Below are 20,541 nucleotides of genomic sequence, written 5' to 3'. Positions count from 1 at the left end.
CCGGACTTGAACATCTTCATCTCTCTCCCGCGGCCCCTGTCGATCGAGCGGCTGTGTATGTATGTTTTCATTTGTCTGTGCTTGGAGACGAAGGGCCGTGCATGACAGCGACTCGGTGCTTGGAAGGATTGCGTCACAGGAGAGGTCTTAGCGCTGATGCACGGATGCGGTAAGGCTGGTTGGGTTTTGCTAATGGAGGATGCGTGTCGCCTCTGCTGTAACGGGATGTTCATTTAGCCAGCGATGCGAGATTGAGCATCTTGAGGGAGGACATGTGTCGCAGGTATGCTACTTTGCGACGATGGCTTGTCCACAACGACTGGCGATAGAGATACGAGCGTGAAGTTTAGAAGCGTTGATCATACATACTCTGCGCGTCTTAAAGCGGTAAGAGCACGACTGATTCGGTGGGACGACGAGGCTTCGACGCCTCTTGAAACGGCCGAGTCGGTCACCGTACGCTAGAAACGGCCAGCGAAGAGGTTTCTTCCCGCTGGATTGGAGTGTCGCGCAAGGCGTTTTGCGTGTCACGACCGTGAAGCAGCTTGTCGAATCGCTGAAGATGTCTACGTGCTGTCCAGCGGCAACTGAGTAGTCGCCTTCACATGTCGCGACGGGCAGACCCCCATGCTATCGATACGACGCCGCATGTCTAATTTTGCCCGTGCATGATGATGCCTGCGCCAGGTGATCAGCACACTGCGAAACAAAATATCCTGTTCATCCACACCGTACAACCATCTGTCACCCCTCTCTTTTTCAACTGTTCCCTTACCAAACACTCGCTCGTCGCAGCCAATCCCTTTCCTTCGTGGTGAACAACAACGCCGGGTCATTCGCTTCTCCCTGGTTGTCGATAGTTGCCGGCTTATCGAAGACGGTCGCCTTATTTAATCCGGAACCAAGTCCGTGCTAGGGTTACTAGGTTACGGGAGCACCACCAGCAAAAACAAGAACTTCTCCGCACGAGGAATTCCAATTGCAACAAGCGGCTTGGGCTGCGTGAAGAGTGAAGCGCCGAGACGACGCGCAAGCCTGGTGTGGTTACCACGTCATGATACAGGTGGGATCGAAGTAACTCGCGCCAACATCACCACCATTACCGCCATCACCGCAACGACGACATTGTCAGACCGTTTGCCACCAGTTCGCGAACGACCGCGAGGGCAGGAAATTGGACATTGCATTGCAAGGCTGTCCTCGACCGCGCGGGCTTTTTAGTGAGGAGCGGAAGGCGCGGACAGCAAGCTCCGGGCGGTTCGCTGCAAGGTACGTGCTACTTTAGTGCAATACTCTAGCCACGTCTTGGCCGTACCGATCGCCATCCTCACCCAGCATTCTTCTCAACAGCGGCGCGTGCAGCCAGACTCTTTCCCCTCAATTGCTATTCTGCCACCGACAACACTCGTCTGGCGATAATTCGACGACGACATGCTAACCACCATCTGAGCACATCAGGTCCCCGTTCACTTCGGCGGTATCTCGTGATTGCTTATTCGACATTAAGCTCATCCGGGCAAACCACGGATCCTGGTCCTTGACAAAGTCTCTCGACCTCACGAACTATTGCATCGCCAACCTTTCACTTTCATCGTCGGCGCCCCATTACATTGCCCGTTCACATCGTCGGAGGCGTTCAGTCGCTACTCCATTGATATCCTTTGTTGTCGCAAACACTTCGCCACGATAAGTTCCATTCACTGCAAGGCGGATACTATCGAGCTCTCCCTACGTTGTATCAAACGTGCTCTTTCATCCCAGCAACTCGACATCTCAAGTCAACCTCGACTTGGACATTCGCAACCATGGCACGCAGAAGCGCACATTCGCTGTCCGGCCTTTTCGCCGTTCTCCTTGTTCTCCTCCTAGCAACGCCAGCTCTCGCAGCATGGAACCAGGCATATTGTTCCAAGCAAAATACTGCTGATACCGACGTTTGTAAGTCTGACCTTGTCGCAATCGCTGAGCAGCACTAACATCCTACAGACACCCAAAAGTTCATGTCCAATGGCAATTGCACAGATCACTGCCGAGACGAGGGCACCTTCGCCTTCGCGGTCATCAAGTACCAAGATTGCTACTGCTCCAACTACATCCCTCGAGACCAAGAAGACGTCAGCAAGTGCGGGAAGGTCTGCCCTGGTTTCGGAGATGAGAATTGCGGCAGCATCGACGACGGTCTCTTCATCTACATCCAGAACGGCTCGCCTTCTGGTACTGCGCCTGCGCCAGGCCCTGCGAAACCAACGCAAGAACCCCCCGTGAGTAGCAAAGCCCCTCCTCCTAGTCCACCTCCGCCGAAGTCGACGTCGACGCCAGCTCCGGCCCCGTCTTCTTCGTCGGCAGAGGACATTACAGTCAGTGCTCTTTTTCGTTGTGTTGCAAGCCATGTTTGTTTCCAGTCCTGTCCGAATTCTCTTGCAACTACAACTTCCCCTTCACTTCCTTTGCTTCTCGTTGATTGACACTTTTGAGCTAGCCTTCAGTGGCGCCGCCAAAGGTCGTCATGATCATCCTGCCGACTATCACGGTAGTTGTCGTACATACGACGGTCTACGCGCCGCCGTCGCTTGTCATCATCAACATCGTTCATGGCATTACTGCATCTATTCCTTTCTCTATTGCTGTACTGCGTCTTTGCGTTACTATCCATCAAGCTTGTTATCACATACTAACGATCACGCCAGACAAGCAAAGCTCCTTCACAAGCTTCTTCACAACCGGCACCCACAAGTCAACCACCCGAGAGCAATCCTACCACTGTACGGACGGTCACCATTAGCGGTGTGGTCGTCACCGTCACGCCATCGGCAAAACCCAGTCCATCATCAACGTCTGCCCCCCGCTCGAACCGACAACGAAGACAAAGGACCGAACGTAGGCGCAATCGCTGGAGGAGTTGCTGGCGGCATCATCGGTCTCTTGGCGATAATAGGAGGCCTCATCTTCGTCCTTTGGAGACGGCGCAAACAACGAGATGCACAAGATGGCGACAACGGTGGTTCATCAGGCGGTATCACGCGCAATACTAGCACTATGAGCAAGGCCGGTCTCCTGGGTGGCACACGCGAAGTCGAACAGCCCTACGGTCCTGCACGAGTCAACACAAATCTCAGCACAATGAACAGTCGCTACGGCGCTGACCACGAATCGGTATCGCCGGGTAGTAATCGACGAAACAGCCAGCCACTCGTCATCGACTCACGGATGAACCCCAGCGCGGTGATGACGTTCGCTGGCGGCAATCTTAGCAGGGAAAGCGTCGCAAGCTTAGACGACAGCCGTGACTACGGGCGACAACTCAACGTGCGGAATCCCGACCCATCATGAGGATGATCACCGCACACCGACCCAAACCGCGAGCTCCGCTGTTTCGCTGGAGAGCACTCGACGTCGGTCATTGTAGTTGGATGCTACCCGCAACGATACGACCTCACGAACACATCTCTCACACTCTTGCACAGGACAACATGACTGTACCCAGCAATGGCACACGGCGTTCTACACCCGGCAGAGAATATCTCATTCCCTTCTACACGGTTCGGCTACTATAATCACTAATAGCGCCACATACCTTTCTGTACATTATTTTCTATTCGCAGGCTTTTCATGCTGTCACGTATATGCTTTTTTTCAGTGGTGCGGAAGGATTTGACTTGGATTCGAGAATGCATCGAGGGAAGGAGACGGAGTACATACAATCATCGCTACAAGGCAGTCGGAAAGTAGTTAGCAGGACTGAGATCTTGAAAAAGCATGAGAGGGAACGTAGGGGCTGAGAAAGCCTCGGACGGTATCACCTACTTTTGAAATACAAACCAAGTTTCAACATTACCTGCGTTTCGTGTTCGTGCTACATTGTGATGTGATAAGTGGACAATGTCTGAGCGTGATAAGCATGGACTCCCTTGCATTGTGGCATGGTGCGATGCTGAGATGTACCCCTGTCGCACGGAGTTGAGGCTCAAGTGTTGCGTTCGCGTCCCCACATTGGCACCGCGCACTACTGACGTGGGATCTTCGAGTGTTCTCGACTTCCATTCTACCTCCACAGAACCCAACACTTCTCTTCTTCTTACAAGTATTATTTACGGTGTCGCATGCTCGTTTCGAATCTTGCATACCGTCGCCCACCATGAGTAAAATGTGGGAGGTAGACCCGGAGACGCGGAGCAAGGTACGTGGATGCGAAATGGGGCGAGGTGAGAGCGGTTTGGGCTAATTGATCGCAGTTGTTGGAGATTCAGAAGACGAATGATAATATGAAATGTGTGGATTGTGGTGCGCCGAGTCCGCAATGGGTATGTTGCAATTGTCCTTCCAACACCTTTCACCCTACTTCCCTCCCTGCCCCTACTCCGCCTCAACCATGACATATACTAAGAATGTACACACTAGGCATCCCCCAAACTCGGCATTTTCATGTGCCTCTCTTGCTCGGGCGTCCACCGCGGTCTCGGTGTCCACATTTCCTTCATCCGCAGCATAACCATGGACGCCTTCAAGGGCGCCGAGCTCGCACGCATGGCCGCCGGCGGCAACAAGCTGTTCCAAGAATTCTTCGATGGCCACGCCTCCAACACAAAAGACAGCCGCACATTCGAAGCGAGCTCGATACAAGAGCGCTACGATTCGGAAGCAGGCGATGAGTGGAAGGAACGCCTGAGCTGTAAAGTCGAGGGCAGGGAGTTTGATAAGAGTAACTTGCCCAAGAGACTACCCAAGAAGGAGAATGTTTCTGGTGGTATGGGAAGTGGTGCACCCTTGAGCGGTCGCGCATCCGCAGCAGGCTCGAGGTCTCAGACTCCGCTGGGCAAAACTCGCTCCAACGACATGCGCTCGAATTCCCCCGCGCTCGGCACAAACGCCATGTCCAGCCAGAAAGTCAAGAACGAAGCCTACTTTGCCAAAATGGGCGCCGCGAATGCAGACCGGCCAGACGGTGTGGCTCCGAATCAGGGCGGCAAGTTCAGCGGCTTCGGCAGCGAGCCGGATCACTGGAAGAAAGAGGACGAGCCGGGCGCACCGCCAGCGTTGGATGATTTCCAGAAAGATCCTGTGGCGGCGCTGACCAAGGGATTTGGGTGGCTAGGCGCGAGTGTGAGTAAGGTGGGCAAGACGGGGTATGAGGGGTGGGTCAAGCCGGGGATGCAGAAGGTGAGACACCATGCCATTTACATGTATATGTATAATTTGAGGCACATTGGCTAACATGGCAACAGCTCGCTGAAGCTGACATCGCCACGCAAGCCCAACGCACCGCCGGCACACTGGGCCAAACCCTCTCCTCAGGCGTCGCCAACGCGGGCACCACATTCAACCGCTTCGTCGAAGGCGAGTCCTCCGCATCCTCCTCCACAAAACGCGAGCCAGAGAAAAAAGACTTCTGGGATAGCTTTGGAGATGCGCCAAAGGGACCGGCAAAGGACAAACAGGACTTTTGGGACGAGTTTAGTAACGTGGGCGAGCAGCGCATGATGGAGAAGAAGAAGCCGAGTGGGATTGGGACGAGTGCGGTCAAGAAGGGGGGTCCGGGCGGGAAGAAGGAGGATGGAGAGTGGGGAGATTGGTAGGCGGCATGTGTGGTGGCGGAAATCAGCATTTGGAGAAATGCATGACTGGCAAGGAGTTCCGGAGTTGAGGTGTAGATGGCATAGATGATATGAGGCCGATCCGGGTTGGAACGGCTTTATGGAGGTATTGGTAGAATATCATCACGACAACGACCTTATCGTTCTATCATTTAGCATCTGGTGTTGATCAAAATTTTCGTTAATTGATAGCTAAGATGTGTGCCAATAGAGTCGAACATCACTCCACATCCAAGCAGAATAATTTTTTTGTTCCCCATGTCTTATATGATCGATGCTCACGATTATCGTCGATGTTGCTCCAGGTCAACTGACGCTCTTTCCTCAGAACCACGCCACGTTCTTTTCTGACCTCAATCTCACTGGCTCCTACCAAACTGCACAGCATTGCGTAATTCGAGCACCATGGCCTCCACGGCTTCCTTCTACGCGTGTTTCCACAGCAATTGTACTAGACTGCAGGCGCCTCGCGTCCATAAAAGCCTCTCCTCCAATCTGTTTCGGCTTCTCTTCTTCACCACACTTCCGACACCGGCATAGACGCAGCGCTTCTGGCTTTTGGTATGTCATCATACCTCACTGCATGAAGCTTGTCGCTACGAGTCATCCCCATTCCCCCTTATCTTCCCTCTCTGCCTGCACCATCGTCCATCACTTCCAAGCAGACACTGACATGATGTAGTGTGGTCCAAGACCTTGTCTCATACACGATCCGGTGATCCTTTTTGGGTACGTTCATTGCTCTCCATCTTGAGTCATCGACCCCATCGGCTCGACCTTCCTTCCATAGCTTTCGAGCCTCTCCGCACGCTCTGCCAGCCAGCTGACGGATTGCATTCTTGCTTCCAGTACATCCACGCTTGCATTCGATCATCGGAGGTCAGCATCACTCATACTATTTCCTCGTCATCACTGACCTTAGTAGTACTTCAAAATCAGCCCACAATGACGCGTCTCACTCCGATTTTACTGAGCGCCTTGCTCTCTGCTCTCACCACCTCCGTCGGCGCCAAGTCCAAGGGCGACCAGGTCCGCCTGTACCAGTGGACCAGCGACAAATGCAACGACATGCCCAAGGGCGGAAATATCGACGTCAAGCGGAATGAATGCGTCAATATCGAGGGCCGGAGCTTCAGACCCAAGATCGACACGAAGCGTCAGAAATGGCTGGACGAAGTCAATGACGGCAACCTCCAGTGTGCTTTGGTCATATTCGATCAATCAAACTGTCCCGAACAGGATCAAGCCGACAGCATCATGTACCTCCCACACGACATTGACGAATGCTATACCTCACCCACCACTTACTCAGTCGGCTCGGTCAAGTTCCTCTGCGCCCCAGCTACTGTCAACCACAACGTGTGAGTTTGCGTCCACACTTACTTCAATATCACAGTTGTGCTAATGGATGATCATCCAGCACATCAACCTACACGAGTACCTCCACTGCTACATCCTGGTCGATCGGCTCTGATGACCAGGTCACTCCGGTGACTCACACGTCGACCCTCTACTCGACCTCCACGATTTCGAAGGTTGCTTCCGCTTCAATGGACATTTCTGCCCGTGCTGCAGAAGTTCGCAAGAAGGAGAACGTGGTCAGTGTGTGGATGAAGCATCCCTGGAGCGGCTCGACTGTCTGCTACGAGTGCTACACCAAGAAGAGCAACGATTTGGGCTGGGTAAAGTGCAAGGCCCGACTCAATGAGGCTCACATGTGCGGACCACGCCCTGATGAGAACCCCGGCGACAAGCCAGCCACCACGACCACCACCGCTACCACTTCGACAACCACCACGGTCACACAGAGCACCTTGCGACCTGGTACCCAGATTGAAACAACCACCGTCAAGGCTCCTGGCGCACAACCGTCCCTACAGGCTCGTTCGTGGCATAAGAAGGTTGCCTTCCGTTCACCTTGGCAGAAGGACCAACGCTACTGCGCAGATGCCGAGTGGGAGAAGCGCGGCAAGCCCAACACTGAGATTCGCCTGCAGAAGGTGCACCTTGCCAAATCAAAGGATGACTGCGCATCCAATGAGTCGATCGATCTGCCTCAGGCTCCCGAGCCCATCCTCGAGACCGCTACAGGCACTGATATCTTGACCGACACTGTCACTGCAACCGGGTACACAGCCAAGGCTACAGTGACCAAGACTATTTACACTGCGATAGTCGTCTCAACCGTCACGGTATCTGAAGCGGAGGGCGCCGCCACGCCATCCACGACATACTGGCCCACTCAGTTCACTCTTACGACGCTTACCTCAACTTCATTCACCATCACGACCCTCGTCCCCCAGGAAACTGTCGCGACCAAGTACATGGGCGCTGCTCTTGCGGATGACCGGGCTGATGTTCCAGTCCACCGGGACCTGTGATTCATTGTCAGGGATATGGAGGAGACAGTGTTGCGTTTGAGGATGAAGGATATTGTTTTTGGCAGGATGCGTCGTGTTGTTCGGCTTTGTATGCTTTTGCAGTATGGTTAGGATGTAATTCTAGTTGAACATTGTTGTTGGGCCCGAGGCCATTGTCAAGCTTTTCCTGCGATATTCTTCTCGATTGTCGGTGCACTTTGCCAATGACATGTGGAGGAGTTTCGAGATGTCTCCGATAGTGGACGTAAGGCTGAAGCACGAGTCTGTCCACGCCAAGACCTCGAATTCCATGACTCGCCCATCAAAAAAGATCGTGACCTTCCAACCTCAACTCCAATCCTGCACCGCAACACACACCATGCGTGCCACCAAATGTCCTTCATCCCCCGCCATGCCTTCCCACCGCTCCTATCGCTCCCGCGCTCCTACTTCCTGGGCCACCACAAGTCCGGGCTCGCTAAAATGAAAACCCTCCTCTCGTCTATCGACCTCGTCATTGAATGCCGCGATTACCGCGTCCCACTCACATCTCGCAACCCTTTATTCGAACAGGCACTTGAAGGGAAAGAGAGGCTGCTTGTATACACAAAGCGCGACTTAGGAGGCGGGAATAGGGATGGCGCAGAGAGCATCGTCAAAGGGTGGTACGAGAAAGAAGGCCTCGCCGGTACCAAAGTCATGTTCGTCCGCAACGGCAAGGAAGAAGCTGGGAGTAAGAAGAGCGTGATGAGAGTGCTGGAAGAGCTGAAAGAGCATGCGTCCAAGCAGTGGAAACTCGTCGGCCACCGCGTCATGATCGTGGGTATGCCGAATGTCGGCAAATCCACACTCTTGAATGCCCTCCGCGCCCAGGGTATTGGCAAGGGCAAAGTCGCGCAGACGGGTGCGCAGCCGGGCGTTACGCGGAAAGTTAGCAGTGGCGTTAAGATTGTGCCGAGCGAGGATGAAGGGGGTGTGGGGGGCGGGGTTTATTTGCTGGATACCCCCGGTGTGTTCATTCCGTATGTGCCGGATGCGCATGCGATGATGAAACTCGCGCTTTGCGGAAGTGTGAAAGACACGATTATACCGCCGGTTATGCTGGCTGATTACCTCTTGTATCACATCAACCTCCACAGTCCTCAACTCTACGGCGAGTACAGCAGTCCGACAAACGACGTTATGGAGTTACTACGGGGCATCGCCGAGAAGACGGGTCGGTTGGGCAAAGGAGGCGTTATTGACACGGAGGCGACGAGCTTGTGGATCATTCAAAGGTGGAGGCGCGGAGAGATGGGTAAATTTGGGCTGGATGAGGTGGATGAGGCGAGTTTGGAGGCGAAGAAGGTGGAGGAGGCAGGTGGTGAGGGAGGCAAGGTGGTTAGTATGAATCAGGCGAGGAGGGGGGAGAGGGAGAGGAGAAGGGTGCGGAATAGGAGTAGGGGGGAGAAGTAGAGGGATGGCACTGAAGTTGGCAATTATCGGTATGGACTTGTCTCATCTCCGCTTGCCCCATTTGCGCTCGAAGTATCGAATCAAGTGTCATTTTTCGTGGGGGTATGGCGTCTTGCGGCTTATCTTGTCTCGAGCTTCTCCTGGAGCCTTCAAGGGGTCAAAATTATGTCCTGACGCACTTCGCTAGAAGCTCGTAACATGTGTCCAGGGTTGTCGCGTGGATCCTACCTAAAGCCTCACGCTTACATCAATCCCGCAATTGTCAAGTGTTCCCTGCTAGATTCATGCATGCGTTGGTCGAAGTGCCGAATATACTGCGATATAGACAGCCGTATACCTACGTGTGACAAGGCAGTGTTATTGCTATCTTGACGAATCGTTCAGGCTAATACTCGCTGGAGCCTCGTGGGCGTGTCTTTTGGTGGAGGCTGAGCTTCCAAGTTCCCCGACTTCACAGCCACAATGGGCTGCATTGCCTTATAAGCAGCTTATTAAAAACAAGCGATACCCCACAACGGACTTGTCGTCAGTTTCTAGGAAAGTGGATCCCACCATGGAATCCTAAGACAAATTCTGTTCTTTCGAACGCGGATTGATCTCGTTTCTCCAAATGGTCGACGAAGCATTTCGCTACGAGCAGCTTGACCTGACCAAGCAACAGATCCGCCTCGTCACTGTCAAGCCGAAATCTCCAGAACGCGAAGATTTCGAATGTGATATACACGTCTTCGATGTCGATACAGCCCCACCCTATGGAACACTCTCATACACCTGGGGTTGGGATACACCAAGGCCTATACTGCTCAATGGAAAGCGCTTCGTGGTTCGCCAGAACTTGTATCACTTTCTGCGGTCCTATCGAAATGATCCCAGCAACGTTCACTTCATCTGGATCGATCAGATATGCATCTCGCAAGCTCATACGGCTGAGCGCAATCATCAAATCCGTCTAATATCCCAAATATACAGTAGATGTATATACGTCGTCATATGGCTCGGCGTACAAGATCGACGGGAGGCTAAACGCTTCGCGACCTTACCTGTGCCGGGCGCAACTCGCATCTCCGATTGCTCCTACCTTCAGCGTCTATGGGTGGTTCAAGAAATACTTTTGCCTCGAGAAGTGCGCGTGCTCTATGGAAGTGTATGGATGTCGTGGGATGAGATCAAAGCTTCTCATGCTCGGGATACCGAAAGACATTCGCGGACTGACACCCTACCGTTTGTTCTTGGAATGAGCATCTTGGAAATTGCAATCAGGCAGGATCGCAACGCAGGAGAATTGACGTTGTATGAATGTCTACACTACTTTTCTATTCAAGAGTGCCATGACTCACGCGACAAGGTCTATGGCCTGCTGGGACTTGTATAAGAGGGGCAGAGGCCAGATGTGGCTTACAAAAAGAGCGTAGAGCAGGTGTTTCTGGATGCCTTGAGGGAAATTCCCTTGGCCGACTGGCTAACTACTACCGGTTCGTTCGTCTACAATCTTTACCGGAGCAGCCACTATATGGGGCTCGAGAAGCACAGCGAGGGCATTACATCATTACTGTGGTCTCTGAAGCACTTTTACGCGAGCTTGCTGTCAGATAAAGAGTACGGTTCGAAGGATCACAACCCTCTAACGGCCATGGGATACGAGGACGTTGGGCCAGCTGGCGAGACAAATCATTGGTGGTACGAACATGACGGCAAACGATTCTCGTCCCCAGTTTCCTTCGCATCCGGAGATGTGCTCTTAAACTCCTAGGCGTCCATTCTGACTACAAGCCATACGCTGTCAGACGAACAAAAATAGGAGAGCCACTTCGTTGGATCCATACAAAGAAAGGTTTTGAACTACAGCGAGTCATGCTTCTCCACTTCCCGGCTCCAACTGCAAAAAACCTGCAAAAACATACAACAGAGGAGATTCGCTAATGGTCACCCACTTAACTACTAACCCTCCGGTACGATGCTTAAATATGGCTGAGCGAACGGGAAGCCTTGCTCTCATCGTCCTATGGTCGTATGTGGAAGTATCGTTGAAAAGTATGTATCATATTCTTGTTGTGTGGGACCCCACCTTCAGAACAGCCCGTCAATGTTGATGAACAAATCCTGCCACCCAAGGGGCATATGCTTAAGATTCAGACCCGGAAAGTCCCATTCGAACACAAACTCGCTCGGCACGTAGCCCTGGAACTCGTCCTCGGCAGCGCGCGCTGCCTCAAGCGATGCGGTCTCCGGACCAGACGATTGCTGCGCGACGTATTCGCCTAATGCCGCCTCGCACTTTTCGATACTGGTCTGCAAGATTTGGAAATATGCGATGTGTCCGACAGTAACCCTCTTCAGCTCTTCCAGTAAGCGATGCGCGTCTCGCAGAAGCGACATGATGGCTGGTACGGGGTCGCGCAGGAGGATAGCGAGTTTGAGAACCAGGAGTACGGAGAATGCGCATTTCGCCCAAACGTAGTCCAGCGTCCACTTGAAGCTACTGAGATAAGGCGAAGTTTGGGCCGGATCTTGTTCACCGACTGATGGCGCCTGGAGAATGCACTCGAGATGCGACGCCGCTGCTTCTTTTGCTTTACGTACAGAATTCTGCTGCGAGTCGGTCATGAGTTCGATGTTCTCAATGCCCGAGGACGCGATGGCTTTCAGATGAAGCGTCATCAGGGCCCAATGCCGCTGAATGTGGAGGTTTTGGAGGGCGATTGCCCGCTCGCGAGCTGAGGGCTCACTGGAGACGATGCTAGTCCACTCGTCGAGCCAGAGCGACAGCTCTACGGTCGTATCATCGAGTACTGTCTGTAATCTTCTCTCCTCCTGGACTGATATCGGATCGCGGTCGATAAGCTTTGTGTAAGCTTCAGCGCGGATGATGTTGAGCTCAATCTGCGAGAGTAGTCGTACATCAACTGCCGTCCGTTCAGGGTGATTGATGAGAGTTCGGATCTTTCGTGGAGAGAGGTAACTAGCATGGTGGCAAAGTCAGCAAAAGTCTAGTCAGCGCTGTCGACGTACGCTACGCTGAAGTTTCTCAGAAGTCTCCAGTAGTGCAAGACGAGCTACGTCGACCAGAACATTGATAAATTGTTGAAGAGCAGCCGGGTGAGGCGTGATCAGCTTACCTAGTCATACCAGGGAGCTTACCACCGTCGAGAGAGAAGAAGAGCTCAAGATTGCAGACGCCGTGCCACAAGCGTGATATGCGATACCATTCTTGCTCTTCTAGACTCATCGTTCTTGATCGATTCATGCATGTGGTGATGAGCTGATCTACGGCGTTTGGGATGCCTGATTGTACTGCAAACCGCAAAGCGAGGGCAATAAGTACGAACCCGTTCTCTGAGTAGGCAGCCATTAGTGTTATTGCTTGGATGTCTTCAAAAGTTGGGGAGCTTGCGCTAATGAGCATGTTTGTGAGGTGATCGCGAAGTCGAGACTGGAGCTGCCGATATGTCGATGAATTAAAGCCTTCTTCAGCTCGGCAGCCGATACTGACGATAGCATCAAAGAGAAATGCGCTTCGAGAGGAGACTGTGGCTATTGTGTCATGCTTCTCACAGAAAATTGGCACAAGATATTGCTGCATGGTCGGTTAGCATCTTTTTTCTCATGTGTAAGAAGTGATCCATACGCTGCCGGAAAAGAAACTACCAGAGGATCAGTCTCGTCATCGGATATAGGGGAATTGTATGTGCTACCTTTGATACCATGATGTCGCCTGTTCCCATGTAATTAGGCCAGCATTAATTGCATCCGAGGATGTGTGACGCTCAGCATGATATTTAGGAGCAACAGGAGTTGGAACAAGATTTTGCTGGTTACTGAAATTGTTCATCTCATGCCGCAGAGAAGCGACTTCAGCTTCGAGCCTTTCTATGCGCAGTACTTTCTCGTCCTGCACGACCTCATAATACTGACAATCTGCATCGTTCCGATGGCACCTCTGACAGGGACGATTTCCATCGCATCGGACTTTGGAAGCTCGGCAATTGACACAGGCATTGATAGCGCGTCGCTTGCGAGGCCGCTGAATTGAGGTCGAATCGTCCATTCCATTCGGGAATTTCGGACGAGGGTGCGTGAATATCTCCAGGCTCCATGATGACCCGCAAATTCGTGGGGAAAACCAGGTTTTTGGACTGCGGAGAAACGGCCGAGAAGAGTGTGGGGAAGGATCCAGGCGTGGACTCGTAACGAGGACCCGGCAAATGAGAATCTTGGCGCCGGGCTTAGCACGGATATGTCGCCCTTTCAAGATACACATGACTGTCTTCAAAGTCCAACACAGATGCACTCGAGTCATTCGCGATCACTAGAGCTTGGACAGCAATCTCTATCAGTATGACGAACAGCCGATGTCAAGATACTTTGGTATGTTACTTCTAGGGTGGGAGGCATGAACAATGATAGTACTTAGCTACATGTGGTAAATGTTGCAATATACTCTTAGCATTACTTAAACTCAGTTGGATATATCTTCTAGAGTACGAGATGGGAATTTTCTAATATACGTAGATGAAATCCTCGTTCTTGATGTCAGTCACATCATCGAACGCCTTGTCTCCAACGCCACTCGCACCCACATTCTCAGCCTCCTCAGCATCTACCTGTCGGCTGTTCTCCATACTCAAGTCAACAATATTCACAGCTTTTCCTAGACTCTCGCGAGTAGCAGCGTGCTTGCGGTTGAGGAGCTTAATCCAAGCCATTGCCACTACGACCAGCACAATGATCAAGACGAAAAGCGCAAGATTGACTTGTAGGCCGCGCCTATAGTACGGCTTCTCAGATGGCTTGAACAGGTGTGGTCCGACGATATTGCCGGCACTGGCGCCTACGAATAGTAGACTGGTGGTCACCTTCCTCTTCGTATCTCCTCCAGTGTTTTGGCCTGACCAGGAGTAGATGAGCGGCGAAATACCTGGATAGAAAGAGGTCATGTAGTAACCGAAGAGCAAAACGCCTCGGTCTGAAGGTTTTCGTCCAACCACCATCAAAATGATGATGCCAATAATGGGTGGAATGCAAAGACCGATCAGGATGACCGACTTCATTTTGTAACGTGTTGCCAACCAAGCACCTCCACACGTTGCGAAGATTTGTACCGCGCCAAATGGCATGTTGAAAAGAATTGTCTCGAACTTGCCAAAACCGAAGCCCTGGATAATGAGCGGACCGAAAGTCGTGATACCACCACTGGGAATTGAGACGGCCGTCAGCATGAAGAACCAGAGCCATGTCTTGACGTCCAGGAATGCTTCGAAGACATGGTCCCATTTCCACACGCGCGAAGCGACACCCATCTGGTTCATCCTGAGGCGCTCGACAGCGATGAGTTTATCTTGGTCGTTGAGGAATTTAGCTTCCATCGGTGAGTCGGGCATGTAGATGTAGACAAAAACGGACGTAACGACGGTGAGCAGACCACAGAAGAGGAAGATGATCTGATACGAGTACAGGATGTTCGACTTGATGTGGCCAAGGCCAAAACAAAGCAAACTGCCGATGATGTTCACTATGCCCAGCATAGCATACCATGCTGCATTACGGTTCGTTTGTTCGGAGCGCTTGTACCACATTTGCACGACGGCGATGAAGGCGGGTGCTATGAATCGTCAGAACGATGGTCGAAATACTTCTGGCATATTGGATAACTTACCGACAGCGGACTCGAAAGCACCCAGTAGGAAGCGAGTAGCCATCAGGCCCCCGAAGTTGTGCGCACCAGCCATGCCACACAGAATGACACCCCAGGTGAAAACCATTATGCCGGTGAATTTGCCCGTGGGAAACTTGACTAGGAAGAATGCGACCAGCGGCTGCATCACCAACTGCGCAATGTACACGATGCTTCCCAGCCATGAATACTGCTGGGAGTTGGGATCAAGTTTCGCATCGGTGATGAGGCCGAACACAGAAGCGTATGAGAGGGTGGTCTTGTCCAAACTTTGGAGGAAGTAAACGGACAACAGGATCGGAAGAATGACAAGATCGATTTTCCGAAGGACTCTCCTGTTCTCCTCTGAAGTTACAACGATGCGGTCGTTGGCCGCAAGAAGCTCTGCAGCTTTGTCTTTACCGCGGGTGTTTTGCAGGGGTTTGTGGATCGATTCGCTCGTCTCGATTTCAGCCTTGTTGATCTCCTGCTGAGCAGACATATTTGCGTCTGCCTTCGACATACTGAAATAATGGGGAAGAGATGCCCCGAAGAATTTGTGTGCTGCATGATGGTGGAGTAGACCTGGAGACTTATATCCACACCCCATGGGGACCCCAGACGTCACTCTTTTCCCTTCATAGTCTAGCTTTCACGACTCAGTCCACAGGACACACTAGTGTCGGCCGAAACGGCCGAAGCGGGCGAAGACTAGATCGTCGGCCTCGTACCATAGACAGCTGACCATAGTCAATATCCGGCATTTAAGAGTGATGGTTCTCTTGAATGCCCGGCAAGAGAGGAAGGATACACTCATCGCGTACTTGCATCATGCCCCAGCTCGAGCACATCCCACAAGGCTACGACGTCTCAACGTCTGCCAATGGCCTCGATACGAGGCTCCAGTTGCAATCCAAATCCGGAGACTTCCAGTTTACCTTCGAAGCTTTGCGACCAGGGCTCTTCAGAACGACATTCACTTCTCCGAAGCACCTGCTGCCACCTCATCGAGCAGCACCAGTCCCGAAATGCGATTTGAGTGGAGTGAGCAGTGAGACCAGCTCAAGTGCTTCTTCAAAGTTGATTAATGTTGCTGGTGTCAATGCGAGCGTAGACTGGGCAAGTGGCTTGCCCTTGGTATCTCTGACACTCTCTGGTCAAAAAGCGCCCATCCACCACGATTTGCCACACCGGTCTTACGGAGCAGATGGTACCGGCGTAGTGCACTACACTCGCTATAATCATGGTACACTTCATCTTGGTCTTGGCGAAAAGCCGGCGCCCATGGATCTATCTAACCGTCATTTTGTCCTTTCAGCAACGGACTGTTTTGGCTACGATGTTCACCGGACTGACCCAATGTACAAGCACATACCGCTTCTCATCAACGCTACGCCAGAAGGCTGTGTCGCTGTATTTTCGACGTCGCATGCACGCGGCTTTTACTCCGTTGGGTCTGAAATGGACGGGATGTGGGGTCGGTTCAAAGTTTACCGCCAGGAGTACGGTGGCCTAGAAGAATACCTCCTCGTTGGAAAGACGCTGAGGGACATCGTCACAATCTATGCAGATCTTGTCGGATACCCATTGCTAGTCCCAAGATGGGCTTTTGGTTACCTCGCAGGCGGCATGAAGTATTCCATGCTGGACGAACCACGTGCAGCCGACGCTTTGATGGAGTTCGCGGGCAAGCTCAAGAAGTACGACATTCCCTGCTCAGGCTTCCAGATGTCTTCTGGTTATACGGTGGCTGAGACGGAGCCCAAAACCCGCAATGTATTCACTTGGAATCGCCATCGCTTCCCCGATCCGGAGGGCTTTTTGACTGCGTTCCACAAAGCAGGCATAAGGCTGATAGCGAATGTCAAGCCCTATGTCTTGGCCAGCCACCCAGAGTACAAGAAACTCAAAGCGGCGGGTGCTTTCTTCACAGACTCCCTAACCTTGGCGTCTGCGGAAGCACGGTTATGGAGTGCTGGAGGTGGCGAAAGTGGTGTCGGTGGACACATCGACTTTACATCAAAAGCTGGCTACCAATGGTGGTACGATGGCGTAAAAGAGCTGAAGCGCGTCGGTATTGATTGCATCTGGAACGATAACAACGAGTACACGGTTCCCCACGACGGCTGGCAATGCGAGTTGACGGAGCCGAACGTGATCCAAGATGGCGCGGCTGAGTACGGCAAGGACATTGGGTTCTGGGGTCGCTATCTAAACACAGAGCTGATGGGCAAAAGCTCGCATGATGCGACACTTGAAGCTGAGCCCGGCCAACGGCCGTTTATTCTCACCCGCAGTGCAACAGCAGGAACATTGAGATACTGCGCAAGCTCATGGAGTGGCGATAACGTCACAAGCTGGGATGGCATGAAGGGCGCCAACGCACTTTCTCTGACCGCCGGTATGTGTCTTATGCAGTGCTATGGTCACGACATTGGCGGCTTCGAAGGACCGCAGCCCTCACCGGAGCTTCTAGTCCGATGGGTCCAACAAGGCATCTACTCGCCTCGATTCGCCATCAACTGTTATAAGACCTCGCCAGACAACAACACAGTCGGAGATGTAATCGAACCCTGGATGTATGAAGAGACGACGGCGCTTGTTCGAGACATCATCAAGCGTCGTTATGAGATAATACCCTACCTGTACTCACTCTCCCTCGAGTCTCACACACATGCAACGCCGCCTCAACGATGGACAGGTTGGGGCTACGAGTCTGATCCTGAAGTATGGAGCAACAAAAATCTCACAGACGGGGAGACACAGTATTGGCTCGGTGACGCGTTACTTGTGGGTGGCGTCTTCCAACCCCGCGAACAAACGTCAAAGGTGTATCTGCCCAAGAACGCGTCTCAACCAGATCTGCAGTTCTTGGACCTCAACAATGCACCGCAAACATACTACAACGCTGGCCAGTGGGTGGATGTCCCTGCAAAATGGACCGAGAGTATTCCTGTCCTTGCAAAGGTTGGAAGCGCAATACCTGTTGGTCGCAGCGAACAAGTCCTCGCCATGGGCGATGCGTCCAACCCGGCCAGCCTCCCGCTCGATGACTACCGGGCCGTTGAGCTCTTCCCGCCAAAGGGTTCATCGAACGGCACAGTTTTCACAAATGTGTGGTATGAGGACGATGGTGTTAGCCCACCACCAGCAAAGATCTCAGTGTTTGAGATCAAGTACCAGACGACGGACAGTGAGGTGCAAGTGGAATATAGCGAAAAGCTACAGCCTGGATTTGTGCCACATTGGAAGGAACTTGGCACCATATTGCCAGTCGGTGATGGAAGGGCGGTAAAGGTGAATGGAGAGGTCGCTAAGAAAGCGCAGACCGACGGAAAGGGTAGATCGCACTTTGCGAGCTCAATTAGACGAGCTGTCTAGATACAACAAAGAGGTAGTGAAAGATCTCATCATTACAAACGGGCTCTCCCTCAACGTGACAAAATTTTACTCGTCCTCTCATGACCCCATCCCGCCGCCTAATACGTCATATACCGGGATTTCTCCGATCCCCATAAAGGCTCTGTGATAACCTTGGTAGTCAATCGCTCACCATAAGAATATTCGGCCACAACAAATCGAACGACCACATACTAGACTGTGATCAACTCGATCAGCCATGAAGATTACGCACTTCATACTCGCCGCCGAATTTTGCGTCACAACGATGGTGCTTGCACTAGTACCGCACTCTAAGCGGAGCGAGGCAGGTCAGTCGCTTTCGAAGCCTTTGCGCTTCGACTGAAATAACGATGAGTAGGCAGACCGTCAGTCGGCGGAGATCAGAATGATCACATCGACCTCGACCCTATTCTCGATGCTCTTGAACTGCGCGATCAGCTTGTTGAGCAGCCTTACTTCGAAGACCCATATGTGACTCCAGGTCCCAACAGTACCCACAAGTCTGCACCGGCGTATTATGCGGCAGTCCTGCCTCCCGAAATGACCGGCTGGAACACTACCACCTCAGTTGAGTCGAAGACTGGAACTGGCGCTGCCTCAGACTTTTCATTCGGCTCCGACTCACCTGCGCTGGCTACCTTTCCCTCGGAACCTAAGACGCTCTACGCAGAGACGCGCGTTGGATTTGAGAAACACCACATAGGCACATTACGGAAGGGCCGCCTCGAAAATGCTGTTTATGAATGCCTGAAGACTAGCTGTCCCTTGGACGACGAAAAGCGAGGCCTGAAGCCTTGTACCCCCTATAACACGCATAATTGCCGCGTGTCAAATATTGTGTACAATGCTGAGCCACACGACAAATATGCCACCAACTCGTTCCTCACTATCCAAGTTGAGTACGCCTATCACAATCCAGTGTGGCCAGGCTTGGGTGATGCCGTCGTGAGTATACCCTTCTTTTTATTTCTAAAAAGGACGTTTGCTGATTGAGTGAAGTACCGAGCAGCAGCATCCTTGTATCGGATCATGTCTGATGTCGAGGACGGACCAGGAGACGACGGAACAATCAAAATAGGTGCCTGCCAACCCATTGACTTCCCCGGCTCTCGCAGAACCTTGTTGTGTAATGTCCCTCGAAGCGTGTCCGTTGGATTTCCTGTCAACAAGGATCACCCTAAAGGAGATGCAGGCGAGGTTCAAGCTATGGTTGCTGTTAGCATCTACTTCAACGGCAAGACTAGCGATGGCGATTACAATGTCATTTTTCCTAACCAGCGGTCTCACGACGCTATCATGGAAAGATTCAAGTGGGACTGGCTGCCACACTTTGCGAAGTCCATCGGTCGCCCCGAACAAGATCTTGATACGAGGGTGACCTACCTCAGGGAAGAGAAGACATGCCAAGCCTGGTTTTGGTACGAGGACCCGAAGTGCAAAATGTCAGCGAACCCTCCCTCCCCAGGGGTATAGCCCCAGCCCGTTGGAGACGGCAAGCATGTTCCAAGTCCAATGGGGTAGCCAGGATTTTGATAGTATGGTGCGTTCGTGACATAGTACCATAGAAGGAAGCTCAATCCATATCGGAGTGAATGCCTTCACTTTCAATCCAGGTACACTGATAATCGAGCTCTTAAATTAATCGTTGTGCGTCCTAGGCCAAAGCTATCCCCTCTCTCGTACACCTTTGACACAAACACACCCCTTCAAACAACGCCCACAATCCGGCCGTTCTTTGTTCTACGTCCATGCCTGTGGCATGTACATAACTACTAAAAAGCCTCTCACCACTCTTGACATCCCTCTTCGTATAGACTGCAATCGTGGTTCCGCCCTGATACCTTATTCACGCCATATTAACATCGCAAGAGTGATTGAACAGTGGCAAATGCAGCGCAACCTCATCCACAAAGCCTAAACTGGCATGCAGTGGTCCGACTTTGTCATTCGCCAATCGAGTCCAAACCGTGTGGAACACTATTGTGTAAAATTGGTGATTCGTGAAAATGTCGATGTCAAGCTGCTGTAAAATCCTGATGGGCGTGAGGATACACTCGTTGAACGTGAAGACGTCGATGTGTTC

The 20,541-nt window shown here is 52.2% G+C and overlaps 7 protein-coding genes across 7 annotated transcripts; 5 read left to right on the top strand and 2 right to left on the bottom strand.

Moving 5' to 3' along the window:
- Positions 1 to 1,805: 1,805 nt before the first annotated feature.
- On the top strand, positions 1,806 to 3,831 carry SNOG_16376 (hypothetical protein; the record flags this gene model as incomplete). Its single annotated transcript, XM_001806445.1, has 5 exons — positions 1,806 to 1,938; positions 2,023 to 2,261; positions 2,288 to 2,357; positions 2,688 to 2,762; positions 2,822 to 3,831. The coding sequence occupies 5 exons, from the start codon at positions 1,806 to 1,808 to the stop codon at positions 3,328 to 3,330; spliced, it is 1,026 nt and encodes a 341-aa protein (XP_001806497.1). The 3' UTR covers positions 3,331 to 3,831.
- Positions 3,832 to 4,491: 660 nt separating this feature from the next.
- SNOG_16375 (hypothetical protein) lies at positions 4,492 to 5,573 on the top strand (the record flags this gene model as incomplete). Its single annotated transcript, XM_001806444.1, has 2 exons — positions 4,492 to 5,157; positions 5,223 to 5,573. The coding sequence occupies 2 exons, from the start codon at positions 4,492 to 4,494 to the stop codon at positions 5,571 to 5,573; spliced, it is 1,017 nt and encodes a 338-aa protein (XP_001806496.1).
- A 963-nt stretch (positions 5,574 to 6,536) lies between these two features.
- Positions 6,537 to 9,387, top strand: SNOG_16374 (hypothetical protein; the record flags this gene model as incomplete). Its single annotated transcript, XM_001806443.1, has 4 exons — positions 6,537 to 6,787; positions 7,012 to 7,968; positions 8,212 to 9,314; positions 9,347 to 9,387. The coding sequence occupies 4 exons, from the start codon at positions 6,537 to 6,539 to the stop codon at positions 9,385 to 9,387; spliced, it is 2,352 nt and encodes a 783-aa protein (XP_001806495.1).
- A 629-nt stretch (positions 9,388 to 10,016) lies between these two features.
- On the top strand, positions 10,017 to 11,156 carry SNOG_16372 (hypothetical protein; the record flags this gene model as incomplete). The annotated part of the gene is made up of 2 exons (XM_001806442.1): positions 10,017 to 10,772; positions 10,812 to 11,156. 2 exons carry the CDS (start codon positions 10,017 to 10,019, stop codon positions 11,154 to 11,156), a joined length of 1,101 nt encoding a protein of 366 aa, XP_001806494.1.
- A 317-nt stretch (positions 11,157 to 11,473) lies between these two features.
- Positions 11,474 to 12,809, bottom strand: SNOG_16371 (hypothetical protein; the record flags this gene model as incomplete). Its single annotated transcript, XM_001806441.1, has 2 exons — positions 11,474 to 12,365; positions 12,523 to 12,809. 2 exons carry the CDS (start codon positions 12,807 to 12,809, stop codon positions 11,474 to 11,476), a joined length of 1,179 nt encoding a protein of 392 aa, XP_001806493.1.
- A 1,093-nt stretch (positions 12,810 to 13,902) lies between these two features.
- SNOG_16370 (hypothetical protein) lies at positions 13,903 to 15,579 on the bottom strand (the record flags this gene model as incomplete). Its single annotated transcript, XM_001806440.1, has 2 exons — positions 13,903 to 15,005; positions 15,060 to 15,579. The coding sequence occupies 2 exons, from the start codon at positions 15,577 to 15,579 to the stop codon at positions 13,903 to 13,905; spliced, it is 1,623 nt and encodes a 540-aa protein (XP_001806492.1).
- A 308-nt stretch (positions 15,580 to 15,887) lies between these two features.
- On the top strand, positions 15,888 to 19,931 carry SNOG_16369 (hypothetical protein; the record flags this gene model as incomplete). The annotated part of the gene is made up of 3 exons (XM_001806439.1): positions 15,888 to 18,396; positions 18,817 to 19,407; positions 19,468 to 19,931. The coding sequence occupies 3 exons, from the start codon at positions 15,888 to 15,890 to the stop codon at positions 19,929 to 19,931; spliced, it is 3,564 nt and encodes a 1,187-aa protein (XP_001806491.1).
- Positions 19,932 to 20,541: the final 610 nt, after the last annotated feature.

Source organism: Parastagonospora nodorum (assembly GCF_000146915.1).
Source record: "Parastagonospora nodorum SN15 chromosome Unknown scaffold_47, whole genome shotgun sequence".
Classification (NCBI taxonomy): Eukaryota; Fungi; Ascomycota; class Dothideomycetes; order Pleosporales; family Phaeosphaeriaceae; genus Parastagonospora; species Parastagonospora nodorum.
The sequence above is the reverse complement of the archived record's forward strand: the minus strand, read 5'-3'. Positions and strand labels throughout refer to the sequence as shown.